The sequence below is a fragment of the Hemicordylus capensis genome, chromosome 3 (assembly GCF_027244095.1).
Source record: "Hemicordylus capensis ecotype Gifberg chromosome 3, rHemCap1.1.pri, whole genome shotgun sequence".
Taxonomy (NCBI): domain Eukaryota; kingdom Metazoa; phylum Chordata; class Lepidosauria; order Squamata; family Cordylidae; genus Hemicordylus; species Hemicordylus capensis.
The window spans coordinates 25,743,509-25,764,325 of NC_069659.1; the positions used below are offsets into that span (position 1 = coordinate 25,743,509).

At 42.8% G+C, this 20,817-nt stretch overlaps 1 protein-coding gene across 4 annotated transcripts in view; it reads left to right on the forward strand.

Moving 5' to 3' along the window:
- CEP126 (centrosomal protein 126) overlaps positions 1-20,817 on the forward strand; it is a 68,398-nt gene that overhangs the window by 21,401 nt on the left and 26,180 nt on the right. For all 4 annotated transcript variants that reach the window (XR_008319621.1, XM_053310396.1, XM_053310394.1 and 1 more), the window contains exon 6: positions 17,215-19,327. Coding sequence is in view for 3 of the 4 variants with exons in the window: in XM_053310396.1 (XP_053166371.1) it covers positions 17,215-19,327 (2,113 nt within the window). In the remaining variant the exon portion in view is untranslated. The remainder of the gene's footprint in view (positions 1-17,214; positions 19,328-20,817) is intronic.

The following is a 20,817-nucleotide window of genomic DNA, read 5'->3' on the forward strand; positions in this document are numbered from 1 at the left end:
GTCACCACCAATCCCTTCTCTTGCCTCAGATTGTTTACTGGCACACAGGCAGAGGGCCTAGGAGAAAAACAGGTCTTCTGTCGTTTGCACTGAGATATGGAGAGGGTAAGAAACAGGGAGCCCTCTCCTACTGCTCAGAAAGGATTTCTGTCATTCCTTATCTTTTCAAATATGGCAGTAGAAATGAGACTTCTGGTGAGGAGATCTGTGTGCTGCTGGGTGTCCTGCTTACCAGAGGGCTGGGGACACTTGCCATTGGCTAGCTGGCAAGTGCATTTGTATATGTCTGATAGTGAAGCTCTCCTGCTCTCCCACATTGTATCCAGCAACCAACTACTCTTTTTATGACTTACAGTCTTGCTGAAGGGGGCACCATGAGGACAGCTATGTTCCCTCTAAGGCGTGCGCATATGTGCGTGCTCACAAGTTTTAAAATGTCTGCTCAGTTAATTTTATCCCACTTAGGATGAATCAGGAAGTCCCCTCTCTGAATTCACATGTGCACACACAGCCTTGATACTGCCACCCAGAACAAAAATCATTCTGCACAGAGATGGAAAAAATTAGAGGGACCACTGGAGGGCGGCCTGGTGTCTTTACACTAAGAATGTAAGTCAGTTAAGCTGCTGTTCTCAAGCAATCTCTTATGCAGTTGTCCTGTTGAAGACAGTGTAACTACCTCAGGAGTAAGCTATAAGAGTTATGGGACAGACCAAGATTTGACCTGTGAGATTCTTCTGGGTCCAGTATCAAAAGGTTCCTTCAACACTTGTGGTGTATAGTTTTGACTATTGGTATCAAACTTCTAAATATGGTCTAGTCTTCACTCTGAATGTGTTTTTCACATTCTTGAGATAGGGAGACTGTGGGGGAAACATCCTTGTTGCTTGCCCAATTCTCTTAACAGGAATTCGAACTATTAAACGTTTGGATTTGGTTCTGGTTTGGATTTATCAGTATTTTTAACTCTTCTGACTGTGGCTGACATCCTAACAAAATTCAGTAGGATACTCTACCAGGATTCTGCAGGGGCCCACATGCAACTCCCCCAGTTCTTCTTCACTCATGCTGTTGTGGAAGTAGGTGAAACTTCCCGACTCTGCCCATGCTCTGAAAGCTATCTATAAGAGAGGAAACAGATCACTTCCAGAGCGTGGGCAGAGCTTGCTTCTGCATCACCACGTGCAAAGTAGGACTAGGGGAGTTGTGCACTACCCCCGTCGCGTCAGCCACTAACTTTAAAAAGTGGTTCAGTAACTGGTTCAGATACATATCACGCACAATAGTATAGAACCATTTTGCTTGCAATGCAACTCTACACTGATCTTCCCTTTCTCTGGATGTGTTCTGTGCTTTCCAGAAATATGTCCCTGAGGATTATGCAACGCTTGGGGACATATTTTGGGAAGGCACAGAACACTTCCAGAGCCAGAGAAGATAAGTGAAAATCACTCTCCCTGTGAGTGTGCTGCATACATGAGGAAGCCTCTGACTGCACTGAGAGAAGTCACACACTGCGTCCTTGTTTGGATATCAGCCAGTTTTTTTTAAAAAAAGAAAAGAAATGTTTTTTTCCTCCAGTAAAATAGTTTTCATTTATATTATGTAGAATTGCATTGCAAACAAAATTTTCTTTTTAAAGTTAGTGACTGACGTGACAGGGGTAGTGCACAACTCCCCTAGTCCTGCATGTGGTGATGCAGAAGCGAGCTCTGCCCACGCTCTGGAAGAAAGATTGTTCTTCCTGTACATGCACTGCAGAAGTGGGGAAGTCTCCTCCTGTGTCCTCGTTTCATTAGTCAGGATGTTAACCCATTGTTAACCCAAGACAGTCTTGGATGAAACTGATTATCTTGACCCATTTCAAACTGGCTTTTGGGCTGGCTATGGGGTGGAGACTGCCTTGATCGGCCTGATGGATGATCTCCAATTGGAAATTGACAGAGGAAGTGTGGCTCTGTTGGTCCTTCTGGACCTCTCAGTGGCTTTCGATACTATCGACCATAGTATCCTTCTGGAGCGTCTGAGGGGGTTGGGAGTTGGAGGCACTGCTTTGCAGTGGTTCCGCTCCTACCTCTCGGGCAGGTTCCAGATGGTGTCCCTTGGAGACTGCTGTTCTTTAAAATCTGAACTTTTGTATGGTGTTCCCCAGGGCTCCATATTGTCTCCAATGTTGTTTAATATCTACATGAAACTTCTGGGAGAGGTTATCAGGAGATTTGGTGCAGGGTGCTACCAGTATGCTGATGACACCCAAATCTATTACTCCATGTCAGCATCATCGGGAGAGGGCATAACCTCCCTAAATGCCTGCTTGGTGTCGGTGATGGGCTGGATGAGGGATAACAAACTGAGACTGAATCTGGCTAAGAGGGAGGTACTCATTGTCCGGGGTTGGAACTCGAGAGATGATTTTGATCTGCCTGTTCTGGATGGGGTCACACTTCCCCAGAAGGAACAGGTACGCAGTCTAGGGGTGCTTCTGGATCTGAGCCTCTCCCTGGTGTCCCAGGTTGAGGCGGTGGCCAGAAGTGCCTTCTATCAGCTTCGGCTGATATGCCAGCTGTGTCCGTTTCTTAAGGTGAATGACCTCAAAACAGTGGTATATCTGCTGGTAACCTCCAGACTGGATTACTGTAATGCGTTCTATGTGGGGCTGTCCTTGTACGTAGTCCGGAAACTACAGCTGGTCCAGAATGCGGCAGCCAGGCTGGTCTCTGGGTCATCTCGAAGAGACCATATAACTCCTGTATTGAAGGAGCTACACTGGCTGCCGATATGTTTCCGGGCAAAATACAAGGTGCTGGTTATAACCTATAAAGCCCTAAACAGTTTGGGCCCTGGGTATTTAAGGGAACACCTTCTTTTGCATGAACCCCACTGCCCACTGAGATCTGCTGGAGAGGTCCGTCTGTAGCTGCCACCAGCTTGTCTTGGTGGCCACTCAGGGACGGGCTTTCTCCGCTGTTGCCCCGAGGCTTTGGAATGCGCTCCCTAGTGAAATAAGAGCCTCCCCATCTCTGACAGCTTTTTAAAAAGTCTTTAAAAACACATTTCTTCACCCAGGCTTTTAATTAATGTTGTTTTAATGGTTATAATGCTGTTTTAAAATATTATTTTTAAATTTTTAAATTGTTGTAATGTGTGTGTTCCCCCCATTTTTGTCTTAACTAATGTTTTACTTTGTTTTTATTCTGTTGTAAACCGCCCAGAGACGTAAGTTTTGAGCGGTATAAAAATGTTTAAATAAATAAATAAATAAATAAATTGTTTTTACTAACAAGACCCTCAAGACCCACCTGTTTTCTCAGGCTTTTAATTGAAATTAATTTTAAACCGTTTGCTTTCATCCTGTGAAATTGTTTTAACTGTTTTTACTCTGTAAAATTCTTGTAATTGTTTCTGTTTTATATTTGTTTTGTTATAAATTGTGTATGCCGCCTAGAGATACACATATCAGGTGGTATATACATATGATAAATAAATAAAACGTATATAATAGAATAAAATCCAGGAAAATACCCTGCGTAGGCTGAATGGTAGAATGGCAACAAAGAGTGCTAAAGAAATACAAGAAGCTTCAAGCTGCTTTTGAAGAATCCTCCACATTGAGGCCTTGTTGTTGTACAGTAACCTGTGGTAGGCAAGCTTCTGCTTGAGCACCAGGAGGATTATTAGTCCTAAACCCTGGCTTCTGCCCCTCATGTTTTCATCCTCAAAATAATCTCCTGAGGGCCAAATTAGTGACCAATTACTACTTTTAGGGGTTTGGGGTTTGTTTCTGGCAAGGGTAAATAAATATTGACTCAGTTCACCCGCCGGACAAAAATCTTACTGGTCATATGGTTCCTCAAGGTATTTTGGTACATGTGTGCTGTTGGGAACAAGCTACACTAGTCAGCCATATTGCTTTAACACAACCATATCTGTTTACCTGGGAATAAGCCCCTTTTAACTCAGTGGGACTTACTTCTGAGTACACTTGCATAAGATTACACTGTAATTTAAGTACTTCCTTTCAGTGGTCTGCTGTAAACAAGACACACATACCCATCCCACTTTGAAACAATCATGTTCCAATCAGTGATGAGGTTGATCAGTGATGAGCTTCTTCTTTTTTTAGTGGGGATCCATGCAGTGGAGGGAGAGGCAGTCAGATGCACTTACCTTGGTGATTGGGCTCTCTCCATAGGCAGAGCCCAGTCACAGAGTCACCCTCTCTCCTCTGTTTTCTTCTGTACCTGGATCCAAGCCTTAATAGTGAAAAGTTGAGGGGGAGGAGGCTGCTTCTGCGATTGAGCCCTGCCTACAGGGAGCACACACACTCCTCGCTCTCAGCATGACCATTTTTTTTGGCTGTTGGAGCACCCTTTCTTTAGTTCCTTTCCTACCGCCAAAGTGTTCACCTTGTTGGCTAGGGCTTCTCACTTGGATTTGATTCTAAAGAGAGAAAGAGAGTTTGGTGAAGTGTTTTTGACTTATTGGACTGGTTCCTGACTACTCTTATTGCTAAACAGACTGTTTTTTGTTAACTGATTTGGACTGTTTTCCCAGTTTGATGCGGCTTGTTTTTGGTTTCTGGTTTCTCAATGGACGTTGGGAAATAAGTGCAAGGATTGCGGGGGAAAGTTGCCCTCTATGGAACGGCATGACTCCTGTTTGCTCTGTTTAGGTGAGGATCATGATACAAAGACCTGCAGAATTTACACGTCCTTCTCTCGTCAAACTTTTAAAAACTGGGCACTTCTACTCCGGGCAGCTCTGTACAAGCAGGTGCTTTGCCCCCAGCACTTATGCGGTGCTCTTCACAGCACTGTTGTCGGTATCAGCCTTGGTGTCGACACCGACTAAACCACTGGTGTCTACTTCAGCTTCAAGATTGACATCAGGGAGCACATATTCAAATGCCCAGCGGAGGTCTCAAAAAATTCTGCCTCTGGGAGTCACCACATCTTTTTGATCCTTGGATGATGAACTACTTTCAGAGACACCGTCGAAGAAGTGAAGACCCCATGAGTTGATGGAAGCCTCGGCATTGAAGTCCACTCTTTGAACACCGACCCCATCGGGTTCAATCAACGGTGGTGCAGGCATCTCCGGTGTCAATGCCAAAGCGGACATCGACATCGCTGCTGAAGGAGTCTGCTGCAACGGCTAAGCACCTTTGATGTCGACATGGAAGCTGTCATCGATGTAGACCTCAGTGTTGAAGAAGCAAGCTTTGGACCCAGCGCCAATGTCAGGAGTGACTGTTGAGGCACTTGTCTCCATTGCTGGATCCGTCAACATTGATGGAAACAGAGGTCCTCCTTCTCCATCAGTGTTGAGGAAGAAATTCTGGCAGGGAGGATGTTGGTCTAAATCAGGCTGTTACCCATTCCTTGCTTTACTGAAAGAACTCAATTGGCTTCAACTTTTAGATGATTTTAAAGTCAAGGACTGTATGTGAACACTGATGTTGAGGAGGATATTATTCCCATTCCAAAGACTCCTTCTGTGTCTCCAGCTAAACATTACTCTCCAAGAAGCATTCAGCATTGGGTCATGCCACTTCATGGGGTGATTCACACAGCGTTTTTACACAATGCTCGAACTACTGCAGCTGCTCTGGTTACTGGAGTTCACCTGCATCACTGGGTTGTTCTCATCACCACAGCTGAAGTAGAAAACCAACTAGCATTCAAGAATATTGCTGCACTATGTCACCAAGCTTACTATATGACTATGATGACTACTGTCTGTGGAAGGCACAAAGGTCTGTTTCGCTGGAGAGAGTGAGAGGTGACAGGAGTGACCAGCTTTGGACAACATGGGACAGCTCCACCTGCAATCCAAAGGCAGAAGGGAGACACCCTGTTTAAAGTCCCTACTGTGGTTGCAGGTCCTTCTTCTTTGTTAAAGCCTTTGCCTACATCAACTGCTGTTTCGCAGACTCAAGATATGCTTGGTAAGGATGTCCTGGTGGTTTCTGGGGAGACCAGCCATATGCAGGATACATATGTTTCAGATATATCTGCTCAGGCGATTCAAGAGGAGGAGAGACCCTCCTCTGGGAACTATTATACGTCTTCCTCTGACCCATTGCCGGATGAAAATGTACTGACTAGACCTTCTATCTCCCCAAGTAAGGAGTTGAAGGCATATTATGTGAAGGTGTCTTAGATGCCTGAAGTTTTGGGGCTGGAGTTTAAAAAGCAGACTTCAGAAATTATAGACCCTGTCTTTATGTTAGCTTCTCACTCTGCACAACCAGTTGCTCTACATATGCTCCTGGTCATTACAAAGGCTGCACAGTCTGCATGAGATGCATTTAGTACTGTGATTCCAGTCTCTAGAGACTAGAAGGTTTGTACCAAGTTGTAGCGTCTAGCGGATTCAAGCCCAGGCTTTGTCTCAGAGCAAGTTCGCGTGGGGGAAAGAAAAATGCTGATTCATTTCCTCCATGTTTGCTCAACAAAGGCTGTTCCTTTACACTTAAACTGGAAGAAAATATGCTGCAACCACACCCTAATTTCAAACCTCTCCTTGGATTTGTGTGATTGTCCAGGGAGACGCTCATTCTCGTTAACAAATGAAAAGTGCAGAAAACCTTCCACGTGCAGCCTGCACATGGAGAGAAAACTTGGTAAGCTGCTGAACAATTAACATTGAGGCATGTTTGCACCAGAGTAAAACCCCTTTTCCTGAGTTAAAAATCCACTCAGAGACAGGTAAAATGCAAAGAACAAAAAAACACACAAAAAACTTTATTCAAAATGCTACAGACTGCTTCAGTCTGAGGCACTCTCAGCTTTGAGTTACAGGTAAAAATACTCAGTATTTTACAAGATTACCTCCTAAGATCACTCCAGCTGGTGTTTGGAGTGGCACACTTTAAAATCGTGGTTACCCAGTTGCATAGAACAAAAATGCAAGAAAATACAAAAAGCCCCCTTGAGAGTTTACAGAGACCTTTACAATGCCCTAGTTGGAAAAAGGCATTGGGTCAGTTTGATTTCTTACGTTACAAATCAAAACACAATAAACCAGTTGTAGGGATTTGCAAAAGCACAAAATCAAAAGAAATCTAACCCAGGCTACCTAACACACGGTTCCCTGGCTAAATCTTTCCTGAAGCCAAAGCCCTTGGCTTCCTTTTCCCTTGAACTCACCCCAAACTCCAGGAGATAATTCAAGTTTCCTGCAATCCTGTCTCTCAAGGATCTGCAGAAGTCCTTCAGTGAGAGAAGTCTCCAGGCTGTCTGTTGGCCATGAGGCAGCCAGACTTCATGGCTGGTGCTCACTAAGCCTGCTCCCCATCTTCTCTCATCACTCTCCTGACTCCTGAGAGCAAAGACCCTCTTCACTTCCAGCCACCAGGCCTTTTAGGTCCCGGCCACCATGTGCTGAGTGGCTGATCCCCAGAATTCACTGCCTGTCAGTCAGGACAGGGTTCACTTCCGGTTCACTCTTTACAGGAAAGGAAAGGCTGCTACTGCCTGATAGTTACATGAGTGCAAGAGGATGTTGGCTCTTTTCTATTGAAACATCCCATGCCAAACACATAAGTGACCAACTGTGCAACTTCAAGCAAGTCAGGCCATCCCCACTCTGCACCAGTAAACAAGGAGGGCCACAAAATTGATAATATAAGTAGGAGAGTGTACTCTACTACGTGTCTATCCATTAAGATTGTAAATTATATGGACTGCATGGCCAAGTTCCACCACTCAATCTGGGAAAATTTGCAACAGGACATAAAGGGCCTACCACAGGAATTTCATCGGAAATTCAAAGATACCTTTGCTAAATCCACTAATAACACACAGCAACAATTTAGCACAGCAAAACACCTAGTGGAGACAGACTCAAAGTCACTGGTAACTGCTGCTTCATTGTGAAGACATTTGTGGCTACATTCTGTGAACCTGCAGTTGGATATGAAAGATAAAATTGAGGGCCTTACCTTGGACAGAAAGGGCTTGTTTAGTGAAGAGATGACAACACGATGGAGAAGTCAAAGAAATCAAAGTATACTTTGAAAATGTTTACATCTTCTAGTACACAATCTTATCCATCTTACCCAAATAAGCCCTTTAACCACCAGTGCCAGTCTTTTAAACCACCAGAAAGGAGGGATTACAAGAGACCCTATCATCAATATCAATAAAAGAGCTACAGCGTCAAAGGCAAACAACGTTCCAGTAGTAGTGGTGGTGGTGGTGGTAGTAGTAGTAGTAATTAATAAACTTTATTTGTTAGCCGCCCCATAACAAACTGTTCTCTGGATGGCTCACAACAGAGGATCAAAAAAATAGAACAAAAATGCGTAACACATTCAATCATAACAGACAAAGAAGAAGAAAATACAAAGCAGCTTAAAAACTCATTTTAAAATTAGTTAAAAATCAGATCAAATCTGACAACCAAAATTTCAAAGACCTGGGTGAACAAAAAGGTCTGACATCTAAAAGAGCAAAGAGATGAAGCCAGGCGAAACTCACCAGGGAGACTATTCCATAAAAAGATGCAGCCACCGAAAATGCCCTCTCCCTGGTAGCCACCCGCCTTTGGCAGGGGCACCCGGAAGAGAACCTCCAAAGAAGATCTTAAGGTTTGGGTAGGGACATATGGGGCAAGACACTTTCTCAGTAAGTAACAGGTGCCATGCAAGGATCATCTTTGATGTTTTGGCTGTTCAACCGGATTCCATAGAAACTTCCACCTCTATAAGACTAGCGAGCTATGCACCTTGCATGGCAAAACATAACATCATATGTATGGGTGCTGCGCATTGTCAAGACCGGCTATGTGATAGAGTTCAAAACTCTACCTATTTATGCAGGTATAAAATATACTCCTGCAACTTCTATTCTAATAGAGGAGGTGAAGGTTTTGTTGGGAAAGGGTGCAGTTGCCTCAGTACAGTGGATTTATCAGAGAAAAGGGTTCTGCTCTTGTTACTTTCAAACCCCAAAGAGGGGATGGAGGCATCTGGCCCATAATGGATTTGAGGTGGTTGAACAAATATGTCCATACAAGGAAGTTTTATATGATGGTGCTGCAAGGTAGCCTACTGCTGCTTTACAAGGAGGATGGCTTGCAACATTGGATTTAAAAGATGCATACTTCCATAATAGGCATTCAAAGCAACCATAGAAAGTATTTAAGGTTCACAGTGGGAAGTGCAGTGTACCAATACAATGTGCTTCTGTTTGGTTTGTCAACTGTTCCAAGATGCATGAGTTCAGTTATAGCTCATCTGCAAATGGATTACAGTATTTCCATCCTAAATCACTGGCTCCTGACAGCAGGTGAGGAAAATGAATTGCATTCTCAGATAAAGTATGTACTGCATCTCCTGGAAGACCTGGGGATCCAGGTAAACTGAAAGAAGTCACATCTAGATTCTGTGGAAAGGATACCATTCATTGGGTCAGTCTAAGACACACAGACTAAAAGAGCATACTTACCAAATGAAAGGTACCTGCTGATAAAAAGCATGGTTCACATTTTCTGGAAGAAGCCGGTTCAGTGGGCACATCAAATTCAAAGGTTACTGGGCCTCTTGTAACTTTTACTTTTAGCCTCTTGTAATGCTTCTGCCCAATATGCCTGTCTGAGGACGCGTTCTTTTCAGTTGTGGTTCCTCTCTGTTTTCAGACCCAAAATAGACAGTCAACAGATAAACCTGCACATCCCTGTGTCGATCCTACACTCCCTGCGGTGGTGGATTCTGGACAGAAACTTGCTGGAGGAAGTTCAAGTTTCTGACTCCTACTGCCAGGGTTATAACCAATGTGTCATTCTCAGGATGGGTGGCACCCTGTGGGTGTTGCCAAACTCAGGGAATATGGGAGGGACAACAAAGAATGTTTCACATAAATTTTCTGGAACTGTTAGCAGTGTTCCAAGCATTACGAGCTTTCTTCCCCTTACTTCAAGGGAGGGTAGTACAGAAAGAACTAGACAATATAACTGCCATTCTCTACTTGAACAGACAAGGACGTACGGCAAGCCTGTTCAGCTTTGGCCCCCCATCTGTTTTTTGACTACAACTCTCATAGTCCCCAGACACAGTGGCCAATAGATACTCCCAGTACTTTCAGATCCCGAAGCGGGATGGGGGCATACGCCCAATAATGGACTTATGCTAGTTGAACCTGTATGTTGAGGTACAGAAGTTTTGCATGATAACTCTGCAAGCAATCCTTCCACTTCTACACGAGGAAAGGTGGATCGCGACATTGGATTTGAAGGATGCATACTTCTACATCAGCATACAGAAGAACCACAGGAAGTATCTACACTTCACGGTGGATACAGAAATGTACCAGTACACTGTGGTACCCTTCGCCCTAGCGACAGCCCCAAGGGTGTTCACAAAATGTATGGCAGCAGTCATAGCCTACTTTTGGATCCGGGGCCTCTCCATCTTTCCATAGCTAGACGACTGGCTCCTCACTGCAAAAACAAGGGTACAATTAATATCCCAGGTAAAGGACATCACTGTTACACAATTGGGGGGTGCAGATTAATTGGAAAAAGTCACATCTACAACCTGCCAAACGAGTCCAGTACATTGGCACCGTACTAGCCATGGAAGAACATAGGGTGTGTTTACCAGAGGAAAGGTACGAACACATATGACAAATAGTGAAAACATTCCAAACAGCACCACAACAGAAAGCAAGAGTGATCCAGGTGCTTATGAGCCTGATGGCTTCAGGCACGTCTACAGTACGATATGCGAGACTGAGACTGAGGAAGCTGCAAACATGGTACTTGTTGGAGTTTCATCCCAATGTCGACCCACAGAGCAAGCTCCTGCTCATATCAAAGAAGGTGTTGGCATCTCTACAATGGTGGACCAACAGCGCAAATCTCCTGCAGTTGGATACCATTCAAAACCTTAGTTCTCACACTGACAGTAATGACAGATGTCTCCATGCTGGGCTGGGGCGGGCTCATCTGTCAGAGCTAAGGGCGCAGGGCCTTTGGTCTGCACAAGAAAGCCAGTTGGATATAAACTTCCTGGAGCTTCTGGCTGCCTTCAAGGCACTAGAGTCTTTTCAAAACACCATCATAAAAAATGATTCAAATACAAATGGACAACACCACTGCAATTGCTTACATAAACAACCAAGGGGGCACCGTATCAAAACCACTGTGTCAGCTCAGTCTGCAGATGTGGAACTGGTGCATCACCCAAAAGATTCATATGATTGCCATCCACATAAAGGGGGAAGACAATACATTGGCGGATGTGTTGAGCAGGACTCATGTGCCGCAGCAACACGAAGGGGAGGTGAATCAAATACTCCTGAAAGAGCTGTTTGCATGTTGAGGAACACCATCGGTGGACCTGTTTGCAACCGACCAGAACAAGAAATGCAAGAAGTACTGCTCCAGAATGGGACTAGGAAGCCACTCCAAGGGCGATGCATTCTAGTTCCAATGGACTCAGAGTACATTTTATTTTTATCCACTGTATCCCCTGTTGAACAGGGTGGTAGCCAAGGTGCTGCAGGACAAAACATGAGGAATTCTGATTGCTGTGAACTGCCCAGAGACGTGTGTTTTGGGCAGTATTGAAGTGTGTTAAATAACTAACTAACTAACTCAACTCCTGGATGGCTTTAAGAGGGGTTTGGATAACTTCATGGAGGAGAGGACTATCAACGGCTAGTAGTCTGAGGGCTATAGGCCACCTCCAGTCTCCAAGGCAAGACGTCTCTGAGTACCAGTTGCAGGGGAGTAATAGCAGGAGGGAGGGCATGCCCTTAATTCCTGCCTGTAGGCTTCCAGTGGCATCTGGTGGGCCACTGTGTGAAACAGGATGCTGGACTAGATGGGCCTGATCCAGCAGGGTTGTTCTTATGTACTTAACCCCTTGCTGGCCAAGATAGCCATGGTTTCCACAGCTACTCAGACTTTCTGACCAGAACCACAGGTGACTACCTCAACAGCCGGACCAGATAAGTCAAGAGAAGGGTCAACTGCTGTACCCAAACCTAACCACATTAAATCTTACAGCATGGAGGATAGTTTATTGAGGAAAATCTTGCTTAATAACAGAAAGGTTTCCACCAGAAGAAATTATTGGGCCAAGTGGAAGAGGTTTCACAACTATGCAAGGTCAATGTTCTTTACACCCAAAGAGGCAACACTGAGGGAGGTGTTGCTATATCTCTCATCCTTAAAGACACAGGGGCTTGCGAATGACTCAATTAAGGTGCATTTGGCAGCTATTTTGGCACGCTACAGTGGATGGGATGGGATGGGAAAACTGTTCTCCCACCCAAAGAGCAAGGAATTCATGAAAGGCTTAAATAATATGTACCCACCAGTGCGACAGCCCATGGACAAATTGTGTCTGTCACTTGTGCTTTCCACCTTAACAGAAAAACCTTTGGAGTCAATGACAACTGCTGCTATGAAATTGGTGGCACTGAAGACAATATTCCTGGTGGTGACAACGAGTGCGAAACATGTAAGTGAACTCCTGGCGCTTCGTATAGATGAATCTTATACCAAATTTCATCTAGATAAGGTAGTGATGTGCTTGGATCCAGACTTCAGACCAAAAATAATCTCTGTCACGAGCTCATCCTTCTGAGGCTTGGTCCAAGTTCACCGTCGATGAAGCCGGTAGCTCTGGGATCCTCCTGTGTCTGCAAAAAAGCACAAGAGAAACAACTCACTAGCAAGTATCAAGTTCCCCGTACCTAGGTCTCTCACCAGGTTGCAAGAGTTATTTCTCTGTGTAAACCACCCTGAGCCATTTTTGGAATGGCGGTATAGAAATTGAATTAATTAATTAATTAATTAATTAATAATAGCTTGCAGCTCCCACCTCTTAACATCAAGTAAAATAAACCATTTGCTCTACATGGACGATCTGAAGTTGTATGGAAAGTCCCAGTCAGAAATTGAATCACTTCTATACACTGTCTGTATATTCAGTAGCGATATAGCAATGGAATTTGGACTCGACAAGTGTGCTGCATTAATAATAAACAGAGGAAAAATAAGAAAAACAGAAGGAATAGAACTGCCCAATGGAAGCAACATTAAGAACCTGGAAGAGAAAGAACATTACAAATACTTGGGCATTCTCCAGGCTGATAACATTGCACACACTGAAGTTAAAAGAAAAATTGGAAGTGAATACATCAGGAGAGTTAGAAAAATCCTCAAGTCCAAACTCAATTGCGGGAACACCATACAAGCCATAAACACCTGGGCTATACATGTTATCAGATACACTGCAGGAATAATAGACTGGACCCAGGCAGAGCAAGAGACACTATATCGTAAGACCAGGAAAATCATGACCATCAATCATGCTCTGCACCCCCGCAGTGATGTAGATAGGCTCTACCTCCCTCGCAGCTCAGGTGGAAGAGGAATGCTGCAAGTCCATCAAACAGTAGAGGAGGAGAAAAGAGGCCTTGAAGAATATATCAAGGAGAGTGAAGAAGATGCACTTCAAATGATCAAGAACGAGAAACTATTCAACACCAATGAAACAAAGCAGGCCTACAAGAAAGAACAAGTCAAGAACCGAGCAAAAAATGGAAAAATAAGCACGGTGTAGTCAATATTTGCACAATATAAGTAGAAAATCAGACATCACCAAGACCTGGCAATGGCTTAAGAATGGTTGCTTGAAGAAAGAAACAGAGGGTTTAATACTGGCTGCACAAGAACAGGCACTAAGAACAAATGCAATAAGAGCAAAAGTCGAAAAATCCACCACAAACAGCAAGTGCCGCCTTTGTAAAGAAGCAGATGAAACAGTGGACCACCTAATCAGCTGTTGTAAAAAGATCGCACAGACTGACTACAAACAAAGGCATGACAAGGTAGCAGGGATGATACACTGGAACATCTGCAAAAAATACAAGCTACCTGTAGCCAAAAATTGGTGGGACCATCAAATTGAAAAAGTGGTAGAAGATGAAGATGCAAAAATATTACGGGACTTCCAACTACAAACAGACAAACATCTGCCACACAATACACCAGATATAACTGTAGTGTAGAAGAAAGAAAAACAAGTCAAAATAATCGACACAGCAATACCAGCGGATAGCAGAATAGAAGAAAAAGAAATAGAAAAAAAATCACAAAATACAAAGATCTACAAATTGAAATTGAAAGGCTGTGGCAGAAAAAGACCAAAGTAATCCCAGTGGTAACTGGCGCCCTTGGTGAAATTCCAAAAGACCTTGAAGAGCACCTCAACACCATAGGGGCCACAGAAATCACCATCAGCCAATTACAAAAAGCAACTTTACTGGGAACAGCCTATATTCTGCGACGATATCTATAATAACAGCAACAACATTGATAATAAAATTCAGCCATCCCAGGTCCTTGGGAAGGACTCGATGTCTGGATAAAACAAGCCAGTCAATAACACCTGTCTGACTGTGTAATCAAGAAATAATAATAGCTTGCGGCTCCCAACTCTTTTAGGGAAACTCATAATTCACCCATTGTTTATGACTGTCATGGGATCACTATCCAGATAAACAGCTTGCTTACCTGTAACAGATTATCTAGTAGTGATCTCACGACATTCATAAAACCTGCCCAACCATCCCCACTGCAGAGCGCAAGCAATACAAACTGTGGATGCAGATATGCCTACAGGAAAATAACATCAGTCAACCAAAATGAAACTAAAAGAGGGACACCTAGCTGTTGATAAAAGGTCCTGCAGGAGGCGGTTGAGGGCATCTCGAGGAGCTAACGAATTTTACCCGAAGTTAGTCTGCGCAGGCGCAGAACCTATTGTTCATGAATGTCTTGGGATCACTACCAGATTATCTGTTACAGGTAAGCAACTTGTTTTTGTTGCTGCTACTCATGTTGTTGTTAAGCCTTGAAGTGGTTTCTTCTTTGTTGATAAGTTTCCAAAGCAGTGATATGGCATTACTTCTGGCAGTGGTCCATTTCCATGTCAGTTTTTCAATGGTTTGTTTGAATTAAACCAATTAGTAACTAATTAATTAGTAATTAGTAATTACTAATTAGTAACATTGCTGCCACTAGCTGTTCTATCTTCGCAAAAATGAAATTTGTGAACATTATTTAAAATGAAATTCGTGATCATCACCTTATTATTCTGGATAAGCAATTATTTTTCATGAGGAAATTATGTCATGGTGATGCAATTGCTTTGGTACTGTGTCAGTCAAAAGGCCATTCACTTTAGATTTTTTTTTTTTTAACACATACGTATTTTGTACGTATTTAGAGTGGTCTGCTGGTTGACTTGCAAAACAATAAAAGTAACAATTTATTTTGCTTTTACATCATAACCTTGCCACTAGGGGTTGCTGAGGCTTTTCTGGTGAATACGATGCAGATTTACAAATGTTGAAGAGACTTCCTTTCTAATATTTTTATATCTTAATATTCTCATATATAGGCAGGCAAAAGTACTGTACTATAGTGTTTGCCATCATATCACTCTATGAAGGTTTCATTCTACTCTTTTATTCAGTGCCATTTTTAATTATAGTTGGTAAGAAACTATTTTTATGATCCTTTTGTTGAGAATGGTATCTGGGATAGGTTGGTGTGGTTTGTTTTGGTTTTTGTTGTTTTTGCTTTTTATTGTCTGCTGCTCATGGGTCAAAATCATTTCACCCAACAGTTGATTATATGGTGAAATGCTGAACTTATTATAAACTAAAGTGAAGTCCCTTGAAGTTTCTCTTCACAACAACCCTGTGAGGTAGATTAGGCTGAGAGAGAAGTGACTAGCCCAGAGACACCCAGCAAGTCTCATGGCTGAATGGGGATTTGAACTCGAGGCTTCCTGGTCCTAGTCTAGCACTCTAACCACTATACCATGCTGGCTCTTCAAAAGTCAATAAAAGGCATGTACAGATTCTTTACCAAGATGAATATTTGCTCTCTTTTTACATTCCTAAAACAAATACATTCAGTACCAAATTTGAATATTGTATTTTTACCATTTGTGTTTGCAAGTTTCTGACTTGTTACAGTTTTGAGAGGAGATTTCATTGCAACTACACTTTCTGTTTCACACTCCAAATAAAATTCAAAGTCCTGGAGTCAAACATTATGGGACTGGTATCCACTAATTTTTGTTTGTTTGTTTTGGTCCTAGAGAAACAGACCTAACGAGTTCTCATTGTTAAGTAAGGAAGGAAAGATTGCTAAAATATTGTAATAGGACTGAAATTAAAATAATGAAGCAAAAGTATTCTTAATTTGTGCTTTAGTCTGGGTTTCCAGCAACCCAGAATATATGAACCACTTTTGCAATGTGGGTTACATCTATCACATGGGGATTTTATTTTTTAAAAAACTATCTAAATTTGCAGCATTCGACTGGAAATATTGTTGAAAACATATGTTCAGCTGAACAAGGTGAAATTAGAGTTAGAGGCAGAAAATCCTAGGCACACGTCCCCTTACAAATTTGATACCAGTATCTAGGAAACTGACATTTGTATTCAACTTGGTGCAGGACTGACATTTAAAAAACAATATTTTTCTAGACCTAAACTGGCCATTACAAACTCCAATTAAGGGTTCTGGCTGCTTCTAGCATTTTATCACATCTCTTTTTGTACAGAAGACAACATTCTGTGCCCCAGAGACTTGCAGAAGTAACAGACAAGTTGTATGAATACCAGTCTTGAAAAATGTTTCATGTAAAATTACCCCCCCACCCCCGGCTTTTTTTTTTAGGGGCGGGGTCTTTGACATGCATATCAGTTAGTTTAGTGAAGAATGACTGACAGCCAGACTAACCATCCATGGACATGCTAAGTTTTTTCATTGTGCAAGAGGGGAGGGGTGATTTTCAGTGATCTCTTCTTTCCGCTGCAATCACTTGTGCCTAGGGAATAATGTCCCTGGGAGTTTGAGGGCCTGGGGATGTAGTTTTGGGAGGCACAAAGTGATTACCAAATGTCACCCCCTCCTCCTTGAAACAGAAAAACCTGGCATTTCCATGGACGTTTAGCCTGGATTTGGGTCAGTGTCTGACAGCTAAACATATCTTAATACTTTTGTGAATTGTAAACCTAAAGATCTCTTTCTCTGTGTGTATATGTATGTGTGTGTGTGTGTGTGTTACAAAATATTACAAGATTTCCCCCTTTTTCAGCTAAACTGTGATTTATTTATTTTTTTAAGCAGGGGTATGTTAGTGATGATTATAATTCATTTACTTTTCTGCCTCAGGAATTCCATCAAGAAGTGAATGAAATAGCCCGTCCAGAAAGTGTTTCCAGTGTGGATAGTCTTGAGGCTGGAGAACCAAATGAAAGTTATGCAACACTTAGTGAAGCATCTTCTTTATCTGCTCCTCTGGACTCTTCAATCCACAATTCACAGGGATTACAAACCAGAAATAAAAGTTTGTCTGATGAAACTGATATGACTATTTCTAAAAATCAGCATGTAAATAATTGGCTCAAAAATTTAAATACTTCAAATTTCCAGGCAACTTCCCCTTTTCGTGATATTTTAATTAAATACAATGTTATACCTTCTGGTGAGGATGCGTGCAGTTCTGATCAGAAATCATCTGTTCCAAGTATATCTGAACAAAGAGAGGCTGAGAGATGTTCCTCTGAGAATAATCTAACCTTTGTTCAAGATAAAGAAGACAAAAGCTCTCTATTGAACCATACATCTCTGGGAACAATTGGCACAGAGGATCCTTTAGCTACAGACAAACCTGTACTCAGAATCAATAAAACCTGGTCTACCCCTGATTCTTCTTCAGTTGCTTTAGTACAAGAGGAGAATTCTGAACTTCCCCAGGACAGGACTCCATTGGCACAGGCTTGCGGTCAAACTGCAGCAAGTCCTGTAGACATGCCCACTAGACAGTGGAGTTCTGCTGCCACTTACAATTATAATAATAGCTTATTAGTTGATTGTATGCAGAAGGGAAGAGACGCTCATGCAGCGAGGTGCACTGAAGATATAGACTGTATAACAGGTGCTCACCCTGAAACATCCTGCAGCCATATTAATGATGAGGCACCTGTGCTTGAAGAGCCAAATAAAGACAGCCTTGAAAAGCAGAAAGGCAACAAAGAGGAAAAAACAACTGAAGTTCTCATAACAGTGCCCCATGAAGACTTCACAGCCAATTTTTCTGACCTTGACCTACAAGAGAATTATAACACTAATGAAAGCAAAGGAGTAAAATTGCCAAAAAGCATTTTGAAGAAAGAATCAAAATATGAACCTAGCCCTTTCAGAGCAGTGGTTGTAAACAGAGGAATCAGATTTGGGAATCTACCGATGTCCTCTGTTATAGACAGCATTGAACTGGCCAAAACGAAAGGGAAGGAAGCAGATATTCAAAAGAACTCTAAAAAACTTAGGTGGTTTGATGAAATTAACAGAGTTGTGAAAGTAAATGATGATGGAAAATGTTTAGAAGAAAGTGCTACTGAAATACCTCAGGCACAGCTTCAGTCACCTGGGCTTCAAATTAAAGCCACCACTTCCAGAACTAATCTTGAAAGCACTCCCTCTCACACTGTCAATTCTCTTGTTCCAGAAAATCACCAGGAGAATTCTCAGACATCTGCCACACCTGCTTCTGCTGAAGGCTCAGAAGAAGATAGTGGGGATCTTTTTGTATCTTCAGGGTATCATGTTGCGAAACAGGCATGGATGGCCCCAAGAGGTGAAGAAATTAAACCCCCTCCATATTATCCTGACCTAAAAAATCCAAAAAACAATGCACGCAGAGGTAGAACAAAAATGATCAGAAGACCAAAATCTGCCAAAGTCCAATCAACTTTCACACCTAAGAACCGAAGAGGCGCCATTGTTCGCCCACAGTCTGCCAGTGAAGCCACCAGGGTTATGAAAACTCAGGGCAAAATCATGATGCCTCACCCACCATGTAAACCCATACCAGGCAAAAAACCTGATGAAAATCCAGCAGACACTGTGTATCAGTCAGTAAATGTTTGCAAGCTTCATGCAGATACTGAAAATAGTCACTTTTTAAATGGAAGGCACCCTTTACTTGAAGGTCAAGATTTGAGTAAAGACACTATAGGAGATCCTTCACCTCCAAATATTGCTCGCCATTCTCACATGGTCACGATGCGACCTTCTTATAGTATATTCACCTATGAACCTTTGACAAAGACAAAGTGCATTACAAATACTGCTCAGGCAGTTGTCCCTGGTAACAGCTTTTCCAGAAGAAGTGCTTTGTACTCAGAAAATGGATTGTGTCCAGATCGCACACCAACTGATGAAGAAATCGCTGTTTTGTGGCAAGGAGTGCATCGTGCACTGGCTCAAAAGGATGGTGCTGCTGGTAAGATTTATCTCTGTTTTCCCTGAATAAGAAGTGTTTATAAGATTGTTTTTCTGTTCTCATTTTCTCAAATATGTAAAGAGCCTATTCAGAGAGACTTGGGAAGAAATTTAATTTCTCACATGTTATGCCAATTTGCTTGGAAATAACTAAAGGGCAGAAGCACACCAAAAGAGATAGACAAGGCTGGACATGTAACCCATTCAAAATCCAAGTAAGGGACTCTTGCTTCTCAAATAGTCCTCTCACAGTCCCTGACTCTAATGCAGGTTCTTACGCTGGACACACAAAAGCCATTTTGAAAAGGGGTAGGGGATTGCCCAGCTGCTTTTGCCCTGAGAAATTTGCCCTGCCACTATAGGTAAGCCATTGCTCTCTGTGGAAAAGATGTTCTTTTCTAATATTTTAAAATTGGAATTGATGGACGCCATCCCTGTGGGAAAGGGTTGTAGGTCTATGAATGATTGGAAGGGAGAAGGCCCTTGAGCAGAGACTTGGAGTGAAGATAGATGTCATATAAAAAAGAAGTTGCATCAGGGTGTTCCCCTGAAGTGTGAGCCTGGCTTGCAGTTCATATGACAGATCGACATAACAGTGGATCGAATCTTGGTTCAGACATCAGTCTTTGCCTCCCCCTGCAATTCAGGTGGGCTGCCACCACCCCCCCTTTAAAAAAGATTAGAAAAAAAGCAGTGCATTTACTTTTATTAATTTATATACCCATCCTTCATGGTAGTTAAAAAGTAAAATAAACATTTTGAAGGATTGCAAAGCTGTCAATGTGTTTGGGGAAAGGAAGTGGGAGCACAAATCCCAAAGGCAGAATATACATGTTTTGAATGAATGAATGAATGAATGAATAAAGTGTTTGTGACATTGCAGGCAAAGGTCCTGACTGATGCTATGCACATGCAGCCAAAAAGAGCATGTGCGCAGTGGAGCATGTGCCCCACTTCTGAAATGTGGGTGCTTGTCTGTGTGTAGTGCGGGAGCTGTTTTTTGCCTATCTGCTGATCCACTTCCTCTCTGTGCAACCTGGAAATAGATCCCAGAGGGTTGTGCAACACTCAGAGACCTACTTCTGGGTCTCAGAGAGTACTTCCAGGGGAGGGAGGATCAGCGAAACTTTCCCCACCCGTGCAAGCATCTGTGCTACAGAAGTGGGTCTGCTAGCACTGGATGTGTCTTTTTTTTTTTTTTTTTTTGACTGCACATGAGCATCATTAGGATGTTGGCCAATAGCACCAGCCACTAGGGGACTCCACTAGTGTTCCCTCTAGCAGGGATTCCTAGGCAGCATCTCCAAGAGAGGGCTGAGAGAGAGTCCTGCCTGCAACCTTGGAGAAGCCGCTGCCAGTCTGTGTAGACAATTCTGAGCTAGATGGACCTATGGTCCGACTCAGCATATGGCAGCTTCCTATGTATGTAACTGAGATGTTGTGCACTACAACTCCCAGCATCCCCAACTGCAGTGGCTTTTGGCTGTGGAT